The 27,555-nt window shown below is 36.6% G+C and overlaps 1 protein-coding gene across 3 annotated transcripts; it reads right to left on the bottom strand.

Annotated features, from left to right (window-relative positions):
• Positions 1–27,072, bottom strand: UBXN2B (UBX domain protein 2B). Of its 3 annotated transcripts, XM_021688165.2 has the most exons (8): positions 26,970–27,072; positions 20,752–20,855; positions 16,039–16,189; positions 13,060–13,143; positions 12,124–12,233; positions 8,300–8,437; positions 2,192–2,353; positions 1–1,173 (listed from the first exon to the last, which is right to left on the bottom strand). In XM_021688165.2, the coding sequence occupies exons 1-8, from the start codon at positions 27,048–27,050 to the stop codon at positions 1,011–1,013; spliced, it is 993 nt and encodes a 330-aa protein (XP_021543840.1). In that variant the 5' UTR covers positions 27,051–27,072; the 3' UTR covers positions 1–1,010. The 3 variants fall into 3 exon arrangements, with proteins under 3 accessions (XP_021543840.1, XP_044770150.1, XP_044770151.1); XM_044914215.1 differs by lacking the exon at positions 8,300–8,437 and having other exon boundaries at positions 839–1,173; positions 26,970–27,061; XM_044914216.1 differs by lacking the exons at positions 1–1,173; positions 2,192–2,353; positions 8,300–8,437 and adding an exon at positions 11,758–11,815 and having other exon boundaries at positions 26,970–27,061.
• Positions 27,073–27,555: the final 483 nt, after the last annotated feature.

Raw genomic sequence — 27,555 nt, 5'->3', positions numbered from 1 at the left:
AAGTTTGTAGTAATTTGTTACAGCAGCTACAGAAAAACTACCAGGCATGTGACCAAAGATGAAATGTTATCTCAGAGGAAGAAAAAGCCTTTCTATCATTCCTGATATAGCCTACCTCATTCAGGAAATACCTGGCTTTGGCAGAAATGCAAATATTTTTGCTGGTTATTCTTTAGATCCAGTCTGGCTGACAGAATTTACATTTTTGAATTTGTACACTCATTTTGCCCTGGAGTAGAATACATTCTGGGTTGAACACTTAGAACAGTGTTCAGTATATATAGTGGGTCCCTTAGAAAAATGTGTTGAATAAATAAATGAATGTGATCAAGGCAGGCTCTGGAAGGGATTGCAATTACTCTATTTTAAAGTGCTGTTTAACGGATCTTCTCAAGAACTGCTGACTTTTCTGTCCTTGTTTCTGGTTTATGATGGTCATAGTTCTGTAAAATACAAGGCCAAACCGTATTTTTTGACACTAGTAATGTAGCTAAATCAGTAAGTAAAAAGGACACATACAATCTTAATAGGAGGAATAATTATATGATCAACGTATTTCAAAATTAGAATACAGATACTTTTCAGTATATATCACAGAAAAAATTCCAGTTTGATCAGAGGATTTCCTGATAGCTGTTGATCAATGCACCATCAAGAAACTTTAGTGCAAATTTTACCAAATGCATTTATCAAAATGGGGTTCTGTTCATTTCCTCTGCAAACAAGTGTTGTTACATTAACCCAGAGCATGTAACAAATTGGTTTGCCTGAATATTTACAAGCTATCAACATAAACCAGCCCTGCAACTAAAAACTCAAATATATTTATCTCAAAATCTATTCCTGGTCCACATTCATCTATACTAAGGCTGGAAGACGGAATAAGAATAAAACCGAAATTTATCTGTATAAATAATAAAAATAGTTTGTTTTCTTAATGCTCTACGTATTTTCCTTATTATTATGGCACATTATCTTTCCTACATGCTACTGCATGGATAGGAGCAGTATTATTTTAGTTGCTGGAGTATCACAGTGTTAAGAATATCTGCTTCTTGAAGTGTCAGGCTTTCATCTGTTAGCTCTTTATTTGGAAATGAAGTCACAAGAATAAAGTCAAGAGTCGCAAATTCAGGACGGGACTGTATAATAAAGTCCCGGACATCCAGGATCCTGAAGAAGTAAGATAAAAATAATTTGTGATATAAAAGTTTTATTTTCATGTAAGCTTTTAGCTAAAATTAGACGATAGTAATATAAATCACATAATTATAATCCTTATTTAAATGTGTTGTAATTTTTAAAAATTTACCTTATTTCATGGATGGATTTATATTGGATTATAGATAAATGTGAGCATTAACTCTAGTGTAGCTGATATTTACTTTTTCTGTAAACAGAGACAATCTTTAGGTGAGTTATGCATAAAATAAATGTCAACAATGTTATTATATTAAAAGTGCAGATCCTACTTTTTTCAGAGTATAAAATACTTTAATAGCAGATGACCCAAAAAAAGGTACCCCAGATTGGCCTGTGTCAAGGTGAGTCTATAACTATGAAAGGTTTAAGTCATAAGGATAATTTTGAAAAATTATCCTTTTTTAAAAACTTTCACATATGCCTAGCAATTCGACTAAGATTATAAATATATCCCTTAAGGAACAAATAAAAATGGTACCTTATTAGTACAACAAATGTATGAATGAATGTTAAATTGACATTTAAAACAGTTTAAAGTATTTGACAAAAAAAAAGTACTTGACAATAGCACAATTATACTTTATCTACATTACAAATTTATATTGTGAAGAATTTGCTAAAGTAGAAAGTTAATTCCAATCAGAATTTTCATAATTTTTAAATGAGTAAAGTCCAAATAAAGTTTTACTATACTTACCATATTAAACCAAATTTGATCCCACTTCACATGGTTTTAGCAACAGTGCAAAAGTGTAACTTTTAACAATCTTATTTTTGAGTGATATCTGAATTTGCATTAGTATTTGAGCAGTTTACAGAGGATGTTCAAATACTAAGTATTTCACACAGCTATTATCCTTTTAAAGTATTTTTCTCCTCTCAAAAACTTACTTAAAAAGTATATGTAAAGAATTTCGTATTCTTCATTACTCACTCACATAGTTTTATAAAGATAAGTAACCACATGTGAAACCACAAATGAGCTTACCTGTGTGTACTATTGAATCTTTGTATCAAACGACTCCCATCCGCTAATCTGATTTGAATTTTTGTCGTTGGCACGGAATCATCAATAAGAACAACTGCATTAAGTATTGACTTATTCTCCTCTTCTGGGGATGAAGGTGTACTGACTATTTCAGGGGTAAGGCTAAGAAAGAAGAACTGAAGAATTAGAACACGAATCTGAATACATCGTAAGATGCGACAAACTGAAGACAGTGGAATAGCCACTGATATCCATAGCTGATTCTCCAGTGTTCCTGCCTATGACTTCGGGACCAGCAAGAACATGGCTTCTTTTGAGTCTCCCATACTCCTAACTTCTTTCGTTATATTACAATTATTTTGTATCCTATGACTCTAGTTTAGCTTATTCAATCTCTTTCAAAAGCTTAATTTTGTATTCTTTCCTCCTTTATCCCTTTGAAATTCCATGAAGCTGTTTAGCACAAGTCTTCACTCAGAAATCTGAGCAACTCTGAGTTAATGTCAAAGAATGACTATGAGTACAGACAGACTTGGTTTCAAATCCCAGCTATGTCAACTGCATAAACTTGAGGAAGTAAATTAATCTCTCTGAATCCCAGTTTTATCATGTAAAAAATGGGGGGGGATAATATGATGTTATGTGGGCTTGTTATATCAGTAAGTCACAACAGTGTTTCAACAGGTGCCAGCTATTTTTGTACGTATCATCAGTACTCAACTATTAGCTTAAACTTATCTAATATTACTTAAAAACATCTGATTTAAGTAGTTACTGCTTCATAAAAGAGAAGTAATTTCTATGTGCTAGTGAGAAATGAAATCTTATATATGGTGATAGATTTATTTATTTATCTTAGAGAGAGAGAGTGCGCACAAGCGGGGAGAAGGGACGGACAAGCAGACTCTACACTGAGCACGGGGCCCGACGCTAGGCTCGAACCCAGGACCCTGAGATCATGACCTGAGCCGAAATCAGGAGTTGGACGCTTAACTGACTGAGCCACCCAGACGCCCCTATGGTGATTGATTTATAATGAAACTTATTTGATAGGACATCTTACCATTGGAACTTGATTACTAATGACCTTAGCACTGCTTTCTTAGTGACTTCTAATGCCAGCAGAATGTCCCATCACTGTAAGCTGAAAGTCAGTGTCAAAAAAAAAGTGTCCTTTTGGTTAAGAAATTAAAACAAACTTAGCCAAATTCTTTATAGATATCAAATCTTAATCTTCTCTAAGTTATCTAAAGCGACTATTTAATAGTCTTAATGTTTATTTTCTCAAATACTGAGATTCAGATGGCATCCTATGAATTATTTTCTTTTGAAAAAAGTAAGTATATATTTATTAGCATAAAAGTTCTAGGAGCATTCTTTGCTCATCTTGACTCTTATTCCCACCCAAAGTTTCTCAAAATACACAGTAAGGTAGTAAAATTAACTGGTACTTACTGCTAACACTTCCCCTTTCTTTAGCTATTTCCTGACATATATTTTAGAATCAATTGCAGAATATATATGATAAAGACATGAAAAAGAAAATGATGATTTGCAATCACTGATCAGGTATTCTTAAGGAATTTACTTTCGAGTTTGGAACTGAGGCCTTAAGCAGTTGTGCCACCAAGTTGGTTCACTGTGCCAACAGTCCAGTGTCTCTTACACAGTGAGAGGTACAAAAACCAAAGGGCAGGGACACTGAATGCAAAGGACCTCTTCTCCCTTCCTCTGCCTCACTGATAACTGGGTGTATACATTATTATTGTCATCACTATCACCATCACAGCCACCACTGCATTTGTTAGTTCATTTAAATCATGATGTGAATGAGGGAATAGTGGCTTAATAGTTAACAGCATGGATCCAGAAGCCTGACTCCAGGATTATGACTCTGCCACTTACTAGATGTGTGACCCTGGGCAAGTCACTTAACACTGAGTTTCCTCACTTACAAAACAGACAACAGCAGCACAGCTGTAAAGATTAAGTTGATGAGGACATAGAAGCATTTCAAACAGTGCTTTTTTTATAGTGGACACTTCCTAAAAGGCATTATAGTTCCTATCCTAACAACAACTGGGGAGGGAAAAGTTACCTCTATTAGATGAGATGCCTCAGACCCCTGTTTCTATAGTCTAATGCTTTCTGTTTAAAATACATTCTGACCAGATAAGATTCTTCTCAAAATATAAAAAGAAAGTATCAGGTAAGGAAACTAGGTAAGGAAAGTTCTTTCATGTGTTTTTTTTATAAGATGTGTGTATGTCAAAATGAAATTATATGGAATAATAACATCTGAAGACAGGAATGGATTTTCAAGATAGTTTAGGCCAACAATATCATTTTATAGGAAAACAACGGAGTCAGAGATTGAAAGACATGCTCAGAGCCACAGAGATAGGTAGTTGAGCTAGTTGGTTAGTAAGGTATAAAAACACATTTAAAAAAGTACAGTAACTTTACTATTTAGCCTTCAAAGTTATACCTGCTTACTACTTAAAAATGTCTCCTCATCATTCAACTGATCAAAATATAATGACAGTTTCAATATATTGTTTGTATGTTTCAAGTATTATATTAAATAGAAAATTTAAAAAAAGAGGGAAGTAAATTGATAAAACAAACTTTCTAGGCAAACTGAAGGAAAGGATGTAGGTTGGTTGTAAGACGAGTGAATCCCTTGGTCAGGAAAAGAAACATCTTCTAACTTAAGAGAGAACAGTAAAGATGGATTTAATAAACTTTGAGGCTAAGAGGTATATATTACGAAAGCTAATTCTTATCAGGCTCCATTTTCTCAGGGAAGCTGGAAGCAAAAAAAAAAAAAATCTGCTGAGATGAGGGCAGGGAACATCTGGGATCAGCCCTTCGAGAGCGGGAGAGGTGCAGCTTGCCTGCCTAGCATGGGGGTGCAAACATCCCCAACAACACTGAATTGCATGGGCACAGACAAATCCAACAGCTGAACAGTAAGGCAAGAGGCTGCAGAATTGCTGGGATAAGAAAATGAAGAAAAGGCAGGAAGGAAAGGGTTGTTCCCCTTCTCAGAAAAGAGAGCCCTTAAAGGTCCAGGGATCAAGATGAAGTCAAAACTCAGGTTTAGTGGCCAGAATGGGTGAGTGGTGAACAGAATCTTTTGGACTGTACAGTATGAAAAACAGGCGGTGACTGTTCTTAAGCGGAGAGATTTGCTTCAACTCGCGATCTGTACCATCATACGCACAAGCTCAAAAGCCTACAGAGACTGTCTACTTGTTAGCCCTGCTTATCAAAAATGATTCTGTAATTTTCTAGGTCTATTGGGCTCTACTCCAGCTCACTAAGCTAATTTTTATGCAGTTTAGTGTGCCACTGTACATTTGCAGTTTTGTACCTATGATTTGCTTGTTCCTATGATATTACATGAAGGAACTGGGTAGTATTTTTATTGCATTTAGGTTTACCCCACAATCATTTGTAATATCACAGTAAAAAATTAAGTTAGTTTCCATCTGTGTAATGTTCTGTTTGCAATAAGACTGTCAGCTAAGGAAGACAATGGAATTATTTCCATTTCTGTTTGGTTTGCTTCTTTTTAATTATTTTTCTGTTCAGTAGTTGCCTGTAACTCTTGGGAAATGAGCCATTTCAGAAAGTTACTTCCTGAATCCATAAAGGTTAACTGTTAGAACTTTTATATTTTAACAGATTTCTTACTGTAAATCCTTTCTAAAATGTTCTATGCAATTCTTCACTTTCTTAGAACATATATTCAACTACACAACATTCTAATTCATGTGCATCAGATAGGCTCACACCACCACATTAACCTCCTAGTGTAATTTCCTATATGGTAGAAGCTAAAAATTCTACAGACTACATTTCTCAGACTCCCTTGCAGCCAGGATTTTATATAATTCCACCCTTCTACCAAGTAACAAATGACACTGGTCTGGTGAATGTAAGCACTGTGAAGTGAAAAGTATGCAGCCCTTCTGGTTACCAAGAATCATTTGATTTTTCTACAGCAGTCACGATGGAATGTTCTAATGTCTGATCCCTAGCTTCATGGGCACTGAGTAGCTGATGGGGGCACAGAAAATGTTTTCTAGAAAGTTCTTTGTTGTTTTTTTTCCTTCTAGAAAAGTTTGGTTTGCTAGCTCCAGAAAATATCTAAACTATCCAGGACTCTGTCAGAAGCCCCTTATTAAACTAGTAAGTGAATTCTGTTTCCTACAATCAAAAACCCTGACCAATACGGCTAAGGATTAACAACCCAGCATTCTCACCACTTATTTTTGTCATTCTCCTCCATCATTCCTCCTTTCATGTGGGTCATTTTCTCTGGCTATTTGCCTTATGAGGAGAAAGGCCAGTCTTTGTAAGATACAACAATGAGATAATATCCTTATTTTCATGAGTTGAAATATCGACTGTCATCACTGGCTCTTCTCAGCTATCTTCCCTTTACACTACTTTCTTCAATTTCAGTTCTAGATTTACTGTTCTGCTAACCAAGATGTGCATTCTAACATTCATTCTTGGTCATAAACTTAAGAAAGAAAGAGTAGGTATAAAGCAGAGAGACAGCAGGGCATTTTACCTGTGTTCTAATTAAAAATCATAATCTCAATAAACATTAAGAAATGAGAAGTGCTAGGGGCACCTGGGTGGCTGAGTTGGTTAAGTGTCTGCCTTCGGCTCAGGTCATGATCCCAGAGTCATGGGATCGAGCCCCGCATTGGACTCCCTGCTCAGTGGGGAGCCTGCTTCTCCCTCTCTCTCTGCCCCTCCCTGCCGCTTGTGCTCTCTCTCCCCCAAATAAATAAATAAAATCTTAAAAAAAAAAAGAAATGAGAAGTGCTAGAAAATATTTTTAAAAATATATCTGGAGGTCATAGTTACAAAAACAAAACAGAGGAAGAAAGAACAATCAGGACAAACCTGACCTGTGTTGGTAGTAAGGAGAGATGAGAAAGAAAATTTCCAAGTAGACCTGTGAGTGGGCACTGAAGGATGTGGATCCTAAGAAAAGCCAAGGTGACATGTGTTCTGTATTCTCTACGTGTCTCAGAAAGCAGTTTCTATCAGGAGAAAAGGACACAGAAAGGGACACTTGAGGTATGAAAGACAAGTGTAAAGAACTGATATGAATTCTTCCCCATTCTGAGAAACACGAGGGGAATGGAGAACCATAGTGCACAAGGCAATTGAAAAGAAGCTAGAAGGGAAGGAATCACAGGAAAAGGAACAAAGGATGCACAAAAGGGTATGCTGGAAACATGGTCAATGCTACAATTTCACATGTCACTTGTAGTAATATGTGGACAAATACAGGGTTAACTTCCACCAACAAATTTTTCAAGATTTATGAAAATTCTTTTAAGCCAAGGCTTTTATACAGGAGTCCAATCCTACATTATACAACGCACACTGGTTTCTGAATTGTATTCAGCAAAGTCCCAGGGGATCTTTAGAAACATCTCCAAGGCAATTCCTTCCTTCTCCTACAATAGAAGCTCTGGTTTTGTTAAGTGTTTTATGTGCTGGGTTTCCCTAACTTGAAGAGTTTGGCAGCTTAACATATACTGAAAACAACCAACTTCAGCACATTGCTTTTGCTGCAACAGCTTACCAATTACTTACGATAGACAAGCATGCTTATAGCTGTGATCTAAGATGCCTATTGTTCAATCTAATCAAGAACCCTTTACAATTTTCCCTTTCGAGCCCATGTAATCAGAAAGAGGCAGGATGGCACAATGGTAAAAAGCAGACTCCAGCCAGTGGGTAGGTCTGAATCCCACAAAGTAACCACTCGCTAGCTCAATCACCTTGGGCACACTACTGCATTAGCAGATGAAGTAATCACAGCATCTACATCCAAGAGTTGTGAAGATTAAGTGAGTTAATGTATGTTAAAGTGCTGATGGGCCAGGAATGTGGTAACTGCTATCCAAGTATTAGCTACTAATATTATCACTAGATTTGCATATCTACTTCTATCAGCAAGGTCTTCACGGTTCATGTTTTAGCTTTTACTTTCTAGGTTATTTTGCTTTTTTGATTCTCAAAGAAAAGTCACGCTGAACAAAGACAAGTATTTTTCTCATTTTAGGATTTTACCTTCCAAGCTTTTGTCCTTCTCCACTAAAAGCCTTGAACCTCAATCTAGGTTTTATGTATTCTTGATCCTGATGGTCCTCCATATCCAAATTCACGTGGCCACCATGAACCAGCCGCTGAAGCTCCAGGGGAATCTCTCTTTTAAAAAGGGAAAAAGGTTTTAGTAACTTAAAAAAAAATTAATCTACACTGTTGACATTACTATAATCAAGTTGTGAGCTATACTGGAAAACAGCAACTTTTGCTTAAATTATAATATAAAAATCTCCATGATGATTGATTAGCCCCTGTAGAGATTTTCTTCTTCAAGTTATATCACATTATGGTACTTCCAGCTTTGCTTTTCTTTTTCAAAATTGTTTTGGCTCTTTAGGGTCTTTTGTGGTTCCATACAAATTTTAGGATTGTTTGTTGTAGTTCTGTGAAAAATGCTGTTGGTATTTTGATAGGGATTGCATTAAATCTGTACATTGCTTTGGGTAATACAGACATTTTAACAGTATTTGTTCTTCCAATCCATGAGCATGGAATATCTTTCCATTTCTTTGTGTCATCTAAGATATCATGTCACACCTGTCAGAATGGCTAAAATCAAAAACACAAGAGACAAATGTTGATGAGGATGTGGAGAAAAAAGAACCCTCTTGCATTGCTGGTGGGAATGCAAACTGGTGCAGCCACTCTGGAAAACAGTATGGAGGTTCCTCAAAAAGTTAAAGATAGAACTACCTTATGATCCAGCAATTACACTACTGGGTATTTACACAAAGAATACACGAACACTAATGCAAAGGGATACACGCATCCCTATATTTATAGCAGCATTATTTATAATAGCCAAAATATGGAAGCAGCCCAAGTGACCACTGACTGATGGATAAAGATGTGCTACAAACACACACACACACACACACACACACACACACACACACACACTGGAATATTATTCAACCATAAAAAGGAATGAAATCTTGCCAATTGCAATGACACGGATGGAGCCAGAGTATAATACTAAGCGAAATAAGTCAGTCAGTCAGAGAAAGACAAATACCGTATGATTTCACTCATATGTGGAATTTAAGAAACAAAACAAATAAGCAAAGGAAAAAAAAAAAAGGAGAGAAACCAAGAAACAGACTCTTAACTACAGAGAACAAACTCATGGTTATCTCAGGGGTGGTGTGGGAAATGGGTTAAATAGGTGGGAGATTAAGAAGTGTACCTGTCCTGACGAGCACTCGGTGATGTACAGAATTACTGAACCACTATATATTGTATATCTGAAATGAATATAACACTGTATGTTAACTATACTGGAATTAAAATTAAAAAAAGAAAGTTGCATCACCTTATTATTCCTAGTGATTCTCAATATAGGAACTTTCTGTTGTCACAGTGATCTTGGGAGTGCTTCTAACATTTAGAAAGCCAAACTGCAAAACAGCAATTTATATCTAAATAAGCACTAGAAAATTCCTATGAGGACATAATAGTTAATGCAGATATTTATTTCTAAACTCTGTGGAAGAAGTTTTAGAAAATTGATCAGTGTCTTTGATCATTGTATGATTCATGAGTGCAGCTATCATTCAGAGTCGGGATCCAGATACGAGATGCTCTGCCATGGGCCATTCATCTTGCCTAATCAAGTCTTGTCTTGGGTTCCACAGAAACATTGAATGCCCTGCCAGAGATGTGCATGGATGACAACACTGTCTGTAATGTCTGAGCCTAAAATTTAAAGCTTACGGTCTGTCTTACAAAGAAGCAAAAAACCTTTTTTTGGTGGGGGGGGCAATGCATTAATACATCTTGAAATTTTCAGGAATACACATACCATATAAACTGAGAGAAGACTGCACTTTGTTTTGTTTGGAACTTTATCAAAGTCCCTGACTGCAATACCACTGACAGTAATTACATTGCCAACCTCACATAACTCATTATTCCATTTTTATGTCTGTCACATTTTCTTGAGAAGTGCTAGACTGCACAGAGTTGCAAACTATCTGACTACTTTTATTATGTTCTGGTGTAGTCAGACCAAAGCATTTATAAACTGAAATACATACAATTTCATGATAAATTATTTTATTTCAATATATTTAAGATAAATTTTGTATCTTTTTGGGGGAAATAATATGCATGGACAGTTTATAATATCTATGAATTCTTTGAGGATAGTGAAGATGGTGTTACTCACTATTTGTCATAAAAAGAGGATAGTGATTCTACAGTTGACCACCACTATCTGACATCAATCATTTTTTCAAGGAGTCTTTTTTTAAAATTTTATTATGTTATGTTAATCACCATATATTACATCATTAGTTTTTGATGTAGTGTTCCATGATTCATTGTTTGCATATAACACCCAGTGCTCCATTCAGTACGTGCCCTCTTTAATACCCATCACCAGGCCAACCCATCTCCCATCCCCCTCCCCTCTAGAACTTTCAGTTTGTTTCTCAGAGTCCACAGTCTCTCATGGTTCTTCTCCCCCTCCGATTTCCCCCCCTTCATTTTTCCCTTCAAGGAGTCTTTTCTAAAACTGTTGTTGATCATAATTTGTACTTCAGGATATAGTAAAAACAAAAACAAAAACAAAACTCTTTTAGGGCACCAAGACTGCTTGAACGTTAGCCCACAAAGCTTATGATTTATTCTCTTTTAAGCATAAATGAGTTTTTATCTACATTATAGTACATCCATCATCAATATGCTCTTGTCTTCCAACATCTTGAAATAAGCATCAATTTCAACAGCAATGCTGATCTTCCCTTAGCAGATGAACAAACACTTCCCTTATCCAGTTGCTCCCAGATCTTCCCAGCGACTGCAGGTTTCCAAGTCCACAGCACTGACTTAAACTATTATTTCCCTGTATTTACCACCACCACATACTGCCTCCTAGGACAGCTTCCCACCTTTATCAAATGACTTCTGCATATTGCTTACAGCATTTCTTGCCATTTTTTGGTATCTTGACATTATCTTTGTAGAATTCAAATTCAGATTTCATGCTAGTGTTCTAAAAATACCGTTCCTTTAGAGGGCCTTGACTCCCTCAATGCCAATGAGTTTCACCTCCACTCCACTTCAGCCATTCTCCTTGGACACATTTGTATCACTTGGAAAAGCCCCACCTTCAATTCCTGAATGGAGTATAACCTGCTACTCCAGTCCCTTCACTGCTACTTAAATCTCCCAGTTCATCACCAACCTTCTGTGTTTGGTTGTATTTCTACTTAGGGATGATCACATTGTCAGCCAGTGAAAGCATAATGCAGAAAAGCTTTTATAATCATAGCAAAATCACTTGATTCTTCATCCTCTAGCAAGAAGGGCTGGTGAGCTACGATGTTCTTTCCATCGGTCAGGGCACTGTATATCTGGTTGACTTTCACAAATCATAACTTCAAACTAACCTGAAATCTTCTGCCAGCAGTAATGCCACTTTAAAAGATTTCTAATATAAGTTGCTGAATTTCAGGCTTACATGAAATGAGAGTCATGCTGTTAACAGTAAGCAGGACACTGGCTTAGCGGGCAGGCAGCTACAGGCTAATCAACTGTACTGATTTATTACATGACGATGTTTCTTCTTGGAATGGGAGCAGCGCTTGATCAGATTTTCAAAGTGACCAGTGTCTACTGCCCCTCCCCATCAACTTAAGAACCAGAGACTTACGAACAGCAACACATCCTTTAGATACTTAAAAATACCCTTCCCCCAGCAACCACTTACAAAATATATTCCAGTATCTTAAAAAAATAAAAGTCCCACCCTAAGTAACAAATAGAATACAAATAATATATCTTACCCTCTTTTAACAGACTCCAGAAATTGAGCATTTGGTGGGTCATTATAAGGTCTCAGTTCTCCATCATCTAAACTGAAACCATTGCTCCATAGTTTAAGCAAAATCTGAACCTTTTTAATGTAGGAAAAAAGATAAAGAAATACCAGAATCCATCTGTATCAAATAATTTTAAGCTTCAAATGTGATATTTCACAACATATTCACAACATAAACTTAGACACCTACTTTACTGAAAATATGGAGTTATTCATATTACTTTAGTTACTGTTAAAAAAAAAGATGTAAATGAAAGCAAGTATGTTTGCTCAGCAGATTTGTATGTAGCTTAACAAATCAACAATGGCTGAAATGCCAAAGCTAGATCCTGGCCTTGATTACAATTATTCTGCTTCATTGAGAAAATGAAAGCAATGAGAACATCCAGCTGCGACTCCACATCCACTTTACTCCTTCAACTGTACCTATATTCTTGTCTGCTACATGGGGCTTAAATATTATGTCAAGGGGCAAGACAGAATTTCCAGTGACCCTCCAAGGCTAAAGTAAACATGTTTAAATGAAAGTATAACTCCAAATTTTAAAACGCAAAAACAAAGAATGACTTTAGGAATTTCCCTGTTTACAACTCAGCTAATTCTCTATTATGACAGTATACTACTTACAATAATTATTACTGTATGTACATAAATCTCATTTTGACAGTGAATCATATATTATTTCAACATACAGAAAATATGTGCAATCTAAGTGCAAGGCACAACTGAGATACAAAATACATAATTTGAGACTAAAAGCTTACACATTAGTCCTTTTAAAATCCATGTTTCAAAAAATAACAGAAAAGATATTATATTTATATTACCAATTTTTAAATTTAAAAACAGTAGTAACTATAGGCAAATATCTGCAACTTTTCATTTTGGTTACTGTACCTACATCTTGCAGTTGATTTTCTCCATAGATGTATTCAGACCGCTTACAAAAGGAATTACCCAGTCTGTATCCTCCACCTGTAAATGACTGAAATACACAGCAAATGAGCTAAAAATTCACTATGGCTTATGGGCAAAATGTTATGATAATGTGTGATACATATTTGAAAATTAGATCAACTATAATTAGCCAAACTAGTTTATACTTTCCAGGAAAATTTTATATTAAAATGAAGGTCTTATGTTACGGAGGAGTATACTCAAGTAAGAAATTCTGTTTCTTCCCATAAAAATGTTAGTGACTCAGAAGTTGAAATAATTTAGGCCAATCTTAAATTAAAAAAATACATTTATATAATGAAATATATATTTTCAAGTATAAACAGATTTTAAAAAGCTACCACTAATATTTTATGATGTCTTACAATAAAAATTATGTTTAAAATGTATTTCACAGGGCGCCTGGATGGCTCAGTTGGTTAAGCGACTGCCTTCGGCTCAGGTCATGATCCTGGAGTCCTGGGATCGAGTCCCACATCGGGCTCCCTGCTCAGCAGGGAGTCTGCTTCTCCCTCTGACCCGCCCCCCTCTCATGCTCTATCTCATTCTCTCTCTCAAATAAATAAATAAAATCTTTAAAAAGTAAATAAATAAAACGTATTTCACAAATAACAGTTTCACAGCGTAAAGGAAGAATTTTATAAATGGGTATAAATTACCCTGAAGAAAGGCTCCATATTTATTTTATAAGCTGCTTTTATTCAACTGTGACAATCAACTATGACTGCACTTTTTGTTTTACCATACTGATCACAAGGTCTTCTATTTTTCAGGTAGGATAGCTTATGAGGTAAAAATGCCATTTTTTTAATCACCATGCATATCATAAATGAGCTTTTAATGATCACATTGCTTTCTTTTCTATAGACTCAACATATCAACTAAATATATCAATATATCACTTCCACATTTTTCTTACAGAATCGGAGAATCTGCAAGAACGCAAATTACCTATTTAACTGAAAAAGAATTGTAAGCTGTTAGTCAATTAACAAAGTGAAAACTAAAATTTATGTTTCATTAGAATAGCAATTCTCAGCAATGGAGGTCTGTCACAATTACCAGACAGGCTTTTTCAAAAGACACATGCTTAGGCATACCAGAAACCTACCGAACCATAATACCAGAGGCCATATGGTAATTTAGAAAACATTCCCAAATGATTGTGATAAGGGAACTCGGGCTGAGAAATGCCAATTTTAAGAATATTATGACAATTACACACAAAAAGACACTTGATGTCTTCATGTCTTCAATAAACCACCACGATGTCAGCTGATATAAAAGCTGTATAAAAGATGTATAGAAATTTTATGAATGGCACAAAAGCAATTCAACAAATGGTGGTGTAGCAAGTGGACACCCATAAATAGGAAAACAAACCTTGATGGAAACCATATGTAAAATTAACTCAAAATGGATCACAAGTTTAAGTATAAAATGTAAAACTATAAAACTTTTCTAGATAACAGGAGAAAACTTTGAGGCCTACGTTTAGATGAAGAGTTCTTACATAAGAGACCAAAAGAATAATCCATAAGGAAAAAAAAAGATAAATTGGACTTTATCAAAATTAAAAACTTTTGCTCTGGGACAAACCCTGGTAAGAGGATGAAAAGACAAGCTACAACTAGAAGATAATATTTGCAATCCATATATTTGATAAAGGACTCAAAACTATTAAAATATATAAAGAACTCCCAAAACTCAACAGTAACAATTCAATTTGAAAATAGGCCAAAGTCACTTTACTGAAAGGGATAAGAAAGATAATGGCAAATAAACACATGAAAAGATGTTCAATATCACTAGCCATTAGGAATATGCAAATTAACATCATTGGCCATTAGGAAAATGCAAATTAAAACCACAATGAGTTAATAACTACACATTTATCACAATAGCTAAAATTTAAAATAATGACAATACCAAATGCTGGCAAGAATGGAGAAACTGGTTCTGTCATTCACTATGGGAAGGAGTTTGGCAGTTTCTAAGAAACTAACATATACTGACCATACGACCCAACAACTGGACTCTTGGGCATTTATCCCAGAGAAATGAAAACTAATATCCATACAAGAATCTGTACACGACTGCTCACAGCAGCCTTATTTGTAATAGTTCCAAACTGGAAACACCTCAAATGTCCCTCAGTAAGCGAATGGTTAAACCAGCTGTGGTACATCCATACCACGGAGTGCTATCAGGAATAAAAAGAATGAACTGAGACACTCAGTAACTCTGATGACCGCTAGGGCATGAAGCTGAGTGAAAAAACCAATCCCAAAAGGTCACATACTATATGATTCCATTTGTATAACATTCTCAGTATTACAAAATCATAGAGATGGAGAACAGATTAGGGTGGCAAGAGACTAGAGATGGTGGAGGAGAGGGCTGAGGGTGTGACTAAAATGGGGTACACCATGAAGGAGATCTTTGTGATGACAGAACAGCATCTTGATTGAGTTGACAATTATACAAATCTACGCATGTGAGAAAATGACATAGAACTATATACACACACGGTACCAATGTCAAATCTTAGCTTTGATATTGTACTATAATTATGTTAGATATAACCATTGGAGGAAACTGGGTGAAAGGTACACAGGACCTGTGTTCTTTTTGCAAATTCACATAAATCTATAATTATTTTTTTAAGAAAAAGGTAAACAGAAAAGGTTTCACAGAGATGTTAAGAAATTGCTGCAACTTTCAATCATTAATAGAAAGATTGTAATCTTATAAAAGTAGAGTGAATGCTTAAAATAGAAATATATAGTTAGAAAAACAATGTTTGCAAATAATATAAAAACCTATAGAGGAGAACAAATATATACATATACACACACACGCGTGCACACACACACACACACATATATATGTAGTATACTTAGCTTTTAAATTTAGCACTTACCTTAGATTTGTTATCACCGGAAGCTCTTGTGGCTTCATTCAGAGGGACAGCCCCATGTTCTCTTGCCTCTTTGAAAAGTTCATTCACAATTTTCCCAGTTGAAGGTCGAACTATATGTAATCCACTGTATTCATGTTCACTTGAATAGAACCTTTAAACATTAAAGTTGATGAATAGAAACTTAGAATACAAACAAAACTCCTTTAAAGTAAAAAGTTACAGTCTTAGGGAGTAACTTTATTTAAAAAGAGCCATACCTATGACTTCTGTGGAAATATTTAATTTTAAAAAATGGGATTAAGGAACAAAATAGTAAACAGTTCATACACTTCCTCATGGAGTTTGTGGAGATTATGGCAATCAAGTTCAGCACTTCACATGAGAAGTGGCTTGTCACTTCTTCCCCCCTCCTTCTGTAACTGCTTATCAAATGCATCTCTTGCACAACTTAGGCACCTTTGGTGTGGTGGGCAAAGTAGTGTTGACAAGCAGAATTCAGTCTCTTCCCCTGAGGAATCCACATTCAGTAGGGACTTAGTGAAGGGCTACTCATAGGGTGTTTATTCCTCAGAGATTTTTGGATTCAAATATCATAATTTCCCTGTGTTAAAGGCAAATAATTTAGACCACAATTTTTTCAGTGTATTAGCTACATAGTGTCTAATTTCTAGTCTGACTCCAACTTCATAATGGTCTTAGGGAATATAAAAATTCACCTAATTTTTTACATAAGATTTTATCTACTTTATCTTTCAAGATTTTTTTCAGTCAAGAATATTAGAAAATACAGCCAGTGAAATATCAACATGGAGACTGCCAGAATAAGGTAACAATCAAAGCTCATATGTTTAACTACCTATACCCTACAATCCAGTTCCAAATTTGTACTGAACTGTCTCACAAAACAAAGAAGAAAAATTATATCAGCGCTGGAGGCTAGGAACAGAGGTCACCTTCAAGACCTTCTGCAAAATTAGTACATGCAAAACTGAACAGGAAAGAGCGAAGGGCAGGGTAGCTCTCAATTCACTGTAAGTGAAGGAAAAATCCACCTGGACAACAAATCCACCTGGACAACAAATCCAACAGCAGAACCCTATGAACATAAGACTAACTCCTAACTGCTAGGGGCAGGGGTAGGGTGGGCTGTCCTCCATCCTGCTAGTGCACCGGGCAAGTACAAAGGTGAGTTTGCCCAGAGCAGGAGTCAGAGGAAGCCTTCCTGCCAAGCTTAGACTCAGAGGGCCTGGTGTAGCAAGCAAGGCCAAACAACACCATAGCTGGCTCTGAAGACGAGCAGTAGTATGAGGAGGAGCTCTGATGTAAGGCAGCTATGAGATAGAAAGGGAAGAGGAGAGGGAAAGGAAAACAAAAGGAAAAGCTTCCTGCTGCAGCTCCTTCCCTCCCTGTCCTGTGTCTCTATTCTGGAAAGTACAACTATATAGTTCCTTTTTACGTCAGTCGTGGTTAGAGAGACCTTACAGGAAAAGTCTGATGTGGGAAAAGATTTACTGTCTCCTTTACGGCTCATGATTTTATTTCCTGTTTAAGAAATCTTTGCCTACCTGAAGGTCATGGAGATACTCCATTTTCTTCCAGAAGTTTTATTGTTTTCTTTTTATATTATATTTTATTGTTTTCCTTATTATATACTGTTTCCCTATTTATATTTCCTTTAGTATTTAGATACACAATCCATCCATTTCTCCTCTTTCATAATTAAGTATGCCTATATCCTTGGCTTTCTTTCTCTACTTAAACTCCTCTGATCATCAAAATATTTGTGCACTCCCACAGGTAACAACCTCCTCTAAAGATGACGCTCAAATATGTTTTTAGCACCCTGGGACTTATGGTCAAGTGCTGAATTAATTAATTAATTTTTCAAAGATTTATTTATTTTAGGGAGAAAGAGAGAGTGCGAATGAGCAGGGGAGGGGCAAAGGGAAAGAAAGAGTCTCAAGCAAACCCCCTGCTGAACGCGGAGCCCATCACTGGACTGGATCTCATGATCCTGAGATCATGACCTGAGCCAAACCAAGTCAGAAGCTTAACAGACTGTGCCACCCAGACACCCCATTGAGGGGCTGAATTTAAAAGGACCTACTGAATCAAGTTCATCTCTCCAAAACTAAACCTATATTCCTCACATAAACCTTCCCATTAATAATCACATTTTTTCCTGCACACCAGATTAAGAACCTTTAGGTCTCGATTTCTCATTCACTTGCTCCCTATATCCCATGTCATCAAGTTTCTACACTAAATTCTTTGCAAGTCTTCCACACTGATTTCACCTTTCTCCTCCATTCCACTGATGCCATTTTAATCCAAAATTTTATTAGCACATTCTTTAGATTACCATAATTGTTTTCTTAATTTGCCTCCTTATCTTGTTTTCCCTGTTACAATTAATTTTGCACTGTATCGCCAGTCCTATTTTTCTAAATATGTAATAATAATAGTTAACACTTATCAAGGTGTAACTATGTGCTCACTTAATCCTCCTAGCAATGGTATTATCCCTAATTTACAGATAAAACTAAAGCTTAGGGAATTTTAAAAATTTGTCCATTGGCAAAACCTTATTAGAACAGAGAGAAAAAAAATTAGAACAGAGGTGTATCTATCTCTAAAATCAAAGCTTTTATCACTATATTATAGTTTTTATCATAAAATTTACATTTAAAAACATATACTGGTGTTCCACTGCCTTCTACACAAATACAACTCCCCTTGGCTTTCGAGGCTGTCCATAACGTGGCTCTATCTAGGACTGGCTACATAATTTGTGGGGCCCAGTGCCAAATGAAAATGAATGTCAATTAATACATTTTATTTTATTTTTAAAAGATTATTTATTTATTTTAGAGAGAGAGAGAGCGGGGGCCGGGGGGCAGAGGGAGAGAGAGAGAGAGGGAGAGAGAGAATTTCAAGGAGGTTCTGTACTTACCCAGAGCCCAACGTGGGGCTCAATCCCACAACCCTGATATCATGACTTGAATTGAAACCAAGAGTCTGTGGCTCAACCAACTGAGCCACCCAGGTACCTCTCAATTTAATAAATTTTAGATTATATAATAAGCTAAGAACAAACAACAAAAAGGTGGGAAGAATGCTTTGGATTGAGATTCAAAACAGGCATAATCAGGTAGAATGCATGGCCCTTGGTTACATCCTAAATCTGAAAAAGGCTCGAAGACATATCTGACTATGGACTATATATTAAATGATTTTATGAAATTACTGTTCATTTTCTAAGGTGTGATATGTTATCAGGGTTATAAAGGGTATGTGCTTCTTCTTAGGAGATGCATGCTGAAGTATTTAGGGATGGAGTGTTATGATGACTGCAATTTGCTTTCAAATAGTTGAGTAAAAGAGCACTTGCATGAATGTAAAGCTGTAATATGCTAACAACTGGTGAATACAGGTGAAGCATATACAGCATATATTCATTGTACTAATCTTTTGATTACCTATGGGTTTGAAAATAAAATAAAAAGTTTGGGAAAAAATTAATATTCTTTCTTCTCATTCAGGTCCAAAAAGGTACGTCATTTTTATCTCCCCTACAGAAAAAAAGGATGTGGAAAGTGACAGACAAAAAAGAAAGAATAATTTCCAGTGAATTTTTAAACTTCTAGTAAAATGACAGACTTTCTGTGAATGAGATGTATTGGAAAAATTCCAAGTTTCTCCCCAGTAAGGAGATTTGCAGTATTAAAAAGACACTAATGAAAATATTCCTAAAAACAAGAAAATCCATGGTAATAAAGTATACCTGGCTCTCATCTCTTAAATCTTCATGGCTGGCTCCCTTTCTAGTTCAGGGATTTTAACAACAGCAAATACTATATAGGAGATCACTTATTAGATGGGTCATCATTCAGTGAAAACATAGACAAGTTCCTGAAGTCCTAGATTCTTTTTTTAAGATTTTATTTATTTATTTGACAGAGAGAGAGAGAGTGCAAGCACACAAATAGGCAGAGCAGTAGGCAGAGGAAGAGGGAGAAGCAGGCTCCCCACCAAGAAGGGAGCCGAATGCAGGGCTTGATCCCAGGATCGACTGAGTCACCCAGGTGCCCCAGGTTCTAGATTCTTAAATGGAGGGCAAAAGGCACATAGGAGCTCCATGAGTGGGTTTCAGAAACACAAGTCCTTAAAAACAACTGACAAAATTGTGTATAAATGCTGTTTTGCGGGGAGAGGGGCTGTAGCTTTTGTCAGATCCTCAGTGCATCCTATGACTCAAAAAGAACCACTGTGTCTAAGAAAAATACTATTCAGTGTATATTTCTTTACGATGTCTACCAACGTATTAGGTATTTAAGATAACTGTTCCGTTTCTTTCTTTTTTAGAGATTTTATTTATTTGTCAGAGAGAGCGAGCACAAGCAGGGGGATTAGCAGGGCAGAGGGAGAAGCAGGCTCCCTGCTGAGCAAGGAGCCCAATGCGGGACTTGATCCCAGGACCCTGAGCCAAAGTCAGATGCTTAACTGACTAAGCCACCCAGGCATCCCAATTTTTCCGCTTCTTTTAGCTTTCTGACTATTACCATTTTAGGAATACTACCTAAATAATATTTATTTTAGAAATCATAGTTTTAAAGAAAATTCCCAAGACCATTTAAAATAATTTAGGATTAGTGAACTAAAAAGAAATCAATGTTTAAAACTCAAACAAGACAAAAACAAAACAAAACTTACATTTGAGGTGGTGTTCGTGGGCTTTTAAAGACTGTAGCTTTAGGTCTATCAGATTTGGAAGATTTGCATTTCACTTCATCTTCATATAATTCTGCCAAGGCCAACTATAAAACAACAGATTTGTTATAAAGTATAAATAGGACTGAACTATTCTACACAAGTAGAAATTATGACTAGAACACATGATTGGGTAGTACAAATTTCTAATGAAAAATAAAAGGCTGCTGTTTCAGATGACCCCCTTCCAAAATAAAACCAATGTATCCCTCACTTGATAAAACTAACCAAAATGCCACATATACTGGAATACATTAAAGTTACCATAACTGCTTACTTATTTTTTTTTTAAGATTTTATTTATTTATTTGACAGAGAGAGAGAGAGCGAGAGTAGCAACACAAGCAGGGGGAGTGGGAGAAGGAGAAGCAGGCTTCCCTTGGAGCTGGGAGCCCGATGTGGGACTCGATCCCAGGACCCTGGGATCATGACCTGAGCCGAAGGCAGACGCTTAACGACTGAGCCACCCAGGTGCCCATAACTGCTTACCTATCTTCAATTAACTATTCAACTGTTTCAAAAACTGTATTTGGTAACAGATCATTTTCAAAGCTGAGCCTACAATTGTCCTATAGTTAAAAAAAAAATACTTGAAGATGTTTCACACTAATGTCAGCCTGCTCTCATTAAATCTCATAAAATTTTTTCATTTAGCTGTTTAACTTTTTAAAACCCAAGCACATACAATAATTTCAAAATTATTCTCTTTAAAAGCCTACCTGACATAAATTTCATCAAGTTAAGGAAAATGAACTTTTAAAAATATAAGACAATGTATTATATATATGGATTATATAAATTTTAGAAAGTAATATTACCAAATTATGCATTATAAATATATGGCTGGGTACTTTTAAATGAAATAAACACAACACAGTTTTTGAAATTGGAATTTTAAAAAGTTATCCAAATACTTCAGCATTGTTATTTTGTTCCATTTTGGACAACAGTTCAAAAACTTCCCTTAATGCTCCCGTAATTGGCATCATCATAATCCCCGAAAATCCTTTGGAAAAAAAATAACAAAAAACCAAATCCCCCTAAAAAACCAGATAAGGTGCTCCTTCCAGAAAAACAAGAGATAAACTACCTCCAGGGCTTCTTTCATCAGAAGGAAAAGAAGAACTGGGGCAAAGTTACTTCTTTGAAGATTCTATTAGTCAACTTTTAAAATACCCACACAAAAAACAAACAAAAAAAGGATTTATTTTCCTCCCTAATTTTTACTCCTTACCCCATCCCCATACACCTACATCAACTTTCATATTTCTAACATGGCGATTTTGTTAGAAATCCTAATTATGAAAGTGCTTTGTAATCTAAAAGAACTGAATTAAAATCCTAACTTGGGCTCCTATGGTGTGACCTTGGGCATTTTATTTAACTTCTCTGCGCCTTGGTTCCCTCATCTTTAAATGTCTATTTTAAAAAATTACCTTAGAGGGTCATTTTAAGGATCACAGAATGCATGTGAAGCACAAGGCAAGTGCTCCATTACTAGAAGATATTAAAAAATGTTTAACAATGACTATTATCAGTGTTTCATTTTCCCCAAGATTTCCTTATTCAGTGTTATCTACACATATGACTATATGTGAAATGAAAATGAAAACAAAACAAATGAGAGAGACGGAGATAGACACTCTGCCTGACTACTTGGGTCCAAAGTTTTCAGAAATTTTACCTCCCTGAAATCTCTTCAAAACAGTATTCCTTTATGGAAGTTCCTCCTGAGCTGATTTATTTCAGCTCTATGAATTACTTTTATGTGATTTCTAATCCCATCAATGGAAATGTTACCTATATTGCAAAGGCCCACTTCAGCCATCCTTCACAAAGCCTTTTCTAGTTTTCTTAACTAAATGGTATTTCTTTCCTAACTCCTCATTGTATATGCTATTCTATTATTAACATTTATAAACATTACATTGTCATCACTTGTGTACCTTTCTCACGATTTTATCCCTCCTACTATAATTTAGGTTTCCTAGATTGTTTCTAATATAGTACTTCATGGACACGAAACAAATTCATGTTGAATTATGTAGATAATAAATATAAAGTTGTAGATTTTTAAAAATTTATTTATTTGAGAGAGAGTGAGAGAGAGAGCACGAGCAGAGGGAGAGGCAGAGGGAGAAGCGGAGTCTCAGCTGAGAAGAGAGCTGGATCAATGTGGGGCTTGATCCCAGGACTCCAGGATCATGACCTGAGCTGAAGGCAGAGGCTTAACCAACTGAGCCATCTACGTGCCCCAAGTTATATATTTTAAAACTCAGATTACATTTTCTATATAGTTTTTTATCTTGTTTTTTGTTCAAGAAGATTTGAACAAACCCTGTCAATCAACTAATTTTCTTCTATAAAATAAATGAATAAAGCAAATAATGTGTTTTGATTCTGTGGAATATATATATTAATAAGATATTAATATATATTAACAAGATAGGAATATGGGGTAAATTGTATTAGAGCAGGGAGTCCACCTAGCTGAAAGGTCTTAGTTATTAATGGTGCATTACTAAAAGGAAAATGAATGATATTTAGAGGGAATTATTGCTGGGATTCATGATCTCCCTGCAGCATCATATGGTGTAAGTTCATTAGTAAATATTATAAAGAAATTTAATTTATGTTAGTTGACATAGCAAATGACACCACACTAGAAGAGGAAATGATTATTTAAACTGATCAAAATAAAGTACTGGTCAAAACAAATAGAACAACAACTAAATATCAAATAGAGATAAGAATATGTGCATTGTGAAGTAATGAATCATTGTGAATTAACAGGACAGAGTGTTCCACAGGCTAAACAATTAGATTATGAAGTTACTTCAATTACACAGAAGGAATAAAGTACGTAAGCAGTGATAATCTTTGCTTTAGAGTTTGAAATGTGAAGAACGTGAAAAGAAACCTGAGAGCAAAGTAACTGAGAACGAGAAAATCAGGTATAAAGCAAAAGATTAAAATTACTGCAATTCTCAGTCTTAGAGTGACAATTGCCAGAAGGTAACATACTGACTTTTTAAAATATAGAATAGCAATATCAGCATCACCTGGGAACCTTTGAAAATACAGATGCTCCAGCCCCACCCTAGACCTCATGAATGAAAAACTCTGGGGTGGGGCCCTGCAATCTGTGCTGTATCAAGCCTTCCAGATGATTCTGATGCATGCTAAAATTGAGAACCAATACTATGGAATACTGATATCCAACAGGATTAGGGTACTTGTGGCAACTGTAACACAGTATCAGACATTCTTACTCTTTTCTCACTTCTAGAACTCCACTGTCTACCCCACCCCATCCTAACCCTAATAAATACTGAAGTTATCTCTAATTACCCTCTAACTCCAATCTATATGGAAATACAGAATTAAGAACAGAAATCTTTTTCTTTTGATATTATTCTGGAGGAAAACTGGGACAGAAGCATACAATTAAATATGTTAACCAACTATTAAACCCATGTTAAGAGACTGAAGGGAACCAGGAGAGAGAAAGGTCTCAGAAAATGTTCAGAAATACTAATAAACACTGAGGTTTTGAGGGCGAGGGCTGTCACTAACAATCCCATCCTAAACCTTCCCATTGAATGTTTCTCAATTTGGGGGGAATGAAGGGAGCTAAGATCTGCTCTTGGTTTGATATCCACAGGAGATTTCTGCGGTTTATGTCAGAGGCTCACAGTGCGGGGAGGCTTTCTGGGAGACAACCATCCATGTTTCCTCCTGTGCTAAATGAGGAAATCTTTCCTGATTTAGATGCCAACAAACCCTACACTGCCTGGCAGCTAAGATATGCATACTTAGGGTATCTTTTGCTTGTTCCAATTAGTAATATCTCCCTTTTCCTCTATAACACTGTGAATGACTGACTCTTAGAGCAAGCTGTCCAGAAAGTAGGAAGTATTTACTGAAAATTACACTTAAGATAAGCACAGCTTGATTAAACAATAACAAGATAATAAAATAGTAATCACTATTCAAAAAACTAGTTGGGGAGAAGAACATTATTCACTTCTTTTAAACCTACTCTATTTCTTTTAAACATACTCTATTTCTTCGTACATCATCACTTTGGTTGTTTTTAGGTTTCTTAGCAAGTTCTTCAGATTCTTATTAAATTCTAAAGGAAACATTATCAATACTTAATGTATTTGATATCCAAATCACATTTATAAAAAAATAGTTATCTACCTACCAACCTGACTACCAGAAAGTAGATAATAAAAAAAAAAAAAATCCCCAGGGCACCTGGGTGGCTCAGTCAGTCAAGTGTCTGCCTTCGGCTCAAGTCATGATCCCAGGGTCCTGGGATGGAGCCCCACATCAGGCTCTCTGCTCAGCGAGGAGCTTTCTTCTCCCTCTCCCACTCAATCTGCTTCTGCTCTCTCTAGCTGTCAAATAAATAAATTTAAAAAAATGTCTTAAAAACAAATCCCTATCCTCTAATTGATGGTGAAGAGGAAGGCATTCTCTCAATTAGTGACATCTACCAAAACATCACCAACCATTAATCATATATTAATCTGCTGGATTAAGTCTGTAAATTTGCCAAGTATTAGGCAATCATTAGCCAAGCTGCTCTCATTTTTCACATGAAAAGAACAGAATGAAATTAGAGAAAGGATATTAAGTTATATAGTTTTTAACTTTAATGGCATTAGAATGGACTAACCAGTTAAAGTTACAGCATTTTCCTCCTTTAAAGAAAAAGGAACCAAATATTTACCAAGCAAGTACAGGGCCAGAATATGGGAGTGCATGGGCACTTTATGGACATTTCATCCTTGACACCACCAACATCACCCCTAGTTTACAAATAAAGGCACTGAGGATCAGAAAGGTTAAGACATTTCTCTTACATTCAGAGGCCTACTAAGTGAGAGGTCCAAGATGCAAACAGAAATTGATCTAACCAGAAACTATTTTCTCAACGTCCCATGTTGCCTCTTAGTGCCTCTTAGTGATGGTAGTCTACCATAGAAAAGATGAGGCAGATCCTATTCCTTGATCCTGTTTACTACTTAATTGACTTTACTACTACTTGAATTGACTTAAGAGCACTGGAATTATTCTACATTCGGTTCATCTTCTAACCTGACACTGAGTTCTCCATTCTCCAAATTCTTCATTTTATGTACTGCTTAATTTGGCATTCAGTCGTACTCCACCTTAAAATGTCATGGCCAATATATTCATATATTATTTCTGCAAAAAATAGATGGACATGCTTTTTACACTTCTATTCCCTTCAACAGTGTCCAGCACCATCTACAGATTTGATGTCCTATTCATCTCTGCATTGGTGGAGTTTAGCAGTATGTTGCATGGCAGGTGGTCAATGCTTGTTCAAAGTAGAAGTAACTGTAACAGAACTTTTCTGTCGAGGCATGTAGATTCGGTGTCATTTACTTTTAATTACACAACTCCTTATGATTGTTTACTTGTTGATTTTATCAATGGTCTTAAGAGACAGGAAAAAAAAAAAAACCGCCTAAATGAGCAAAGCAGTCTTAAGCACCTGAAGAAGTGAAATTTGCTCCATTCGTATTTAGCTCACTAATGTCACCATGAAGTTTTATTTCGCTCTTTCTTCTGTGCAATGTTTCATAGACGGTAGCTTTGACAACTACGCGGTGCAGCCGTAGGATGGAATACTTTAGCTCACTTTTAAAAGGGAAAAGCTATCTGATAAAAAGGAAGCATTTTTATATAAAAGTAATCCAAACAGAAACAGCATCCGAGACAAGAAAGATCAAACTAGCACACATGTTACTACTTCTAAAGTGATCCTGATTTCCCACGGGCACAGTAAAGCTTTCTTCTACAATTAAGTCTTCTGAAGGAAGCACCAACCAGTGAACCACTCAACTGACCCCACACAATGCCATTCTAAACAGTTGCTTCTTAAATTGCAAATCGGGTGGAGGGGGAATGAGTCCCGGGCAACAGAGAGTTGGGCTCGGACACTTGTTTCCTCGAAAACCACTGTTCGATGCACCGCCCTGAGCAGACCTGCGACCCCGGAGTCACAATTCAGTCCCCAGGTGGGGTCTGGCAAGGGCTCAGCCGAGGCCAGGGGCGGACTCCGACACGCACCCCTCCGCCGCTCCCCGCCGCCGCGCCCCGCCCTCGGCCGCTCGCCGCACCTGCAGATCCCGCGCGCTCGGGGGCCGCGGCCCAGAGGACCTCTCCTGCTCCCCCGGTTCGGCGCCGCCACCTTCCGCCATCTTCACCGGCCCGCCAGCGCCTGCGCCGAGGCGCCTTCCGCGCCTTCTGGGGCCGGTTGCCTGGCAACCGCGGGAGGGGCGGTGCCTACGCGCTCCCACCTCCCCCCTGCACCGGGCGCGCGTCCCAGTCTTCCGGCGCCAGCCTTCCAGTTCTGTATCCTTCTTTTACTTAAAGGAAACTGGCACAAAGGATTTCTCCGCAGGGACGCGTCTACGTAAGCCTTGTGTTCTCTCTGCAGCACGCCTGAAGGCACTGTAGGCCGCTCTAGAGGGCAGCATAGACTTTCAGGTTCTTTTAACTCAACAGTGAAAACATCCTCCTGATGCATTGTCTAATAAAAACGGCAACCTTACTTTATTCGTCTTGGTCAAATTCTCTCATCTTCCCTACCAAAGACTGGGTGGTACGTCGCCCCCAATGCGTGAATTGGTGTTGAGGATGAAAAACACCGTTAAAGCTCTTTGCACTCAGAGCCGGAGGCTACTAAAACCTCTCCATTCATCT

The sequence above is a fragment of the Neomonachus schauinslandi genome, chromosome 4, assembly GCF_002201575.2.
Source record: "Neomonachus schauinslandi chromosome 4, ASM220157v2, whole genome shotgun sequence".
NCBI lineage: Eukaryota > Metazoa > Chordata > Mammalia > Carnivora > Phocidae > Neomonachus > Neomonachus schauinslandi.
This window is presented reverse-complemented; position numbering and strand designations above follow the sequence as displayed.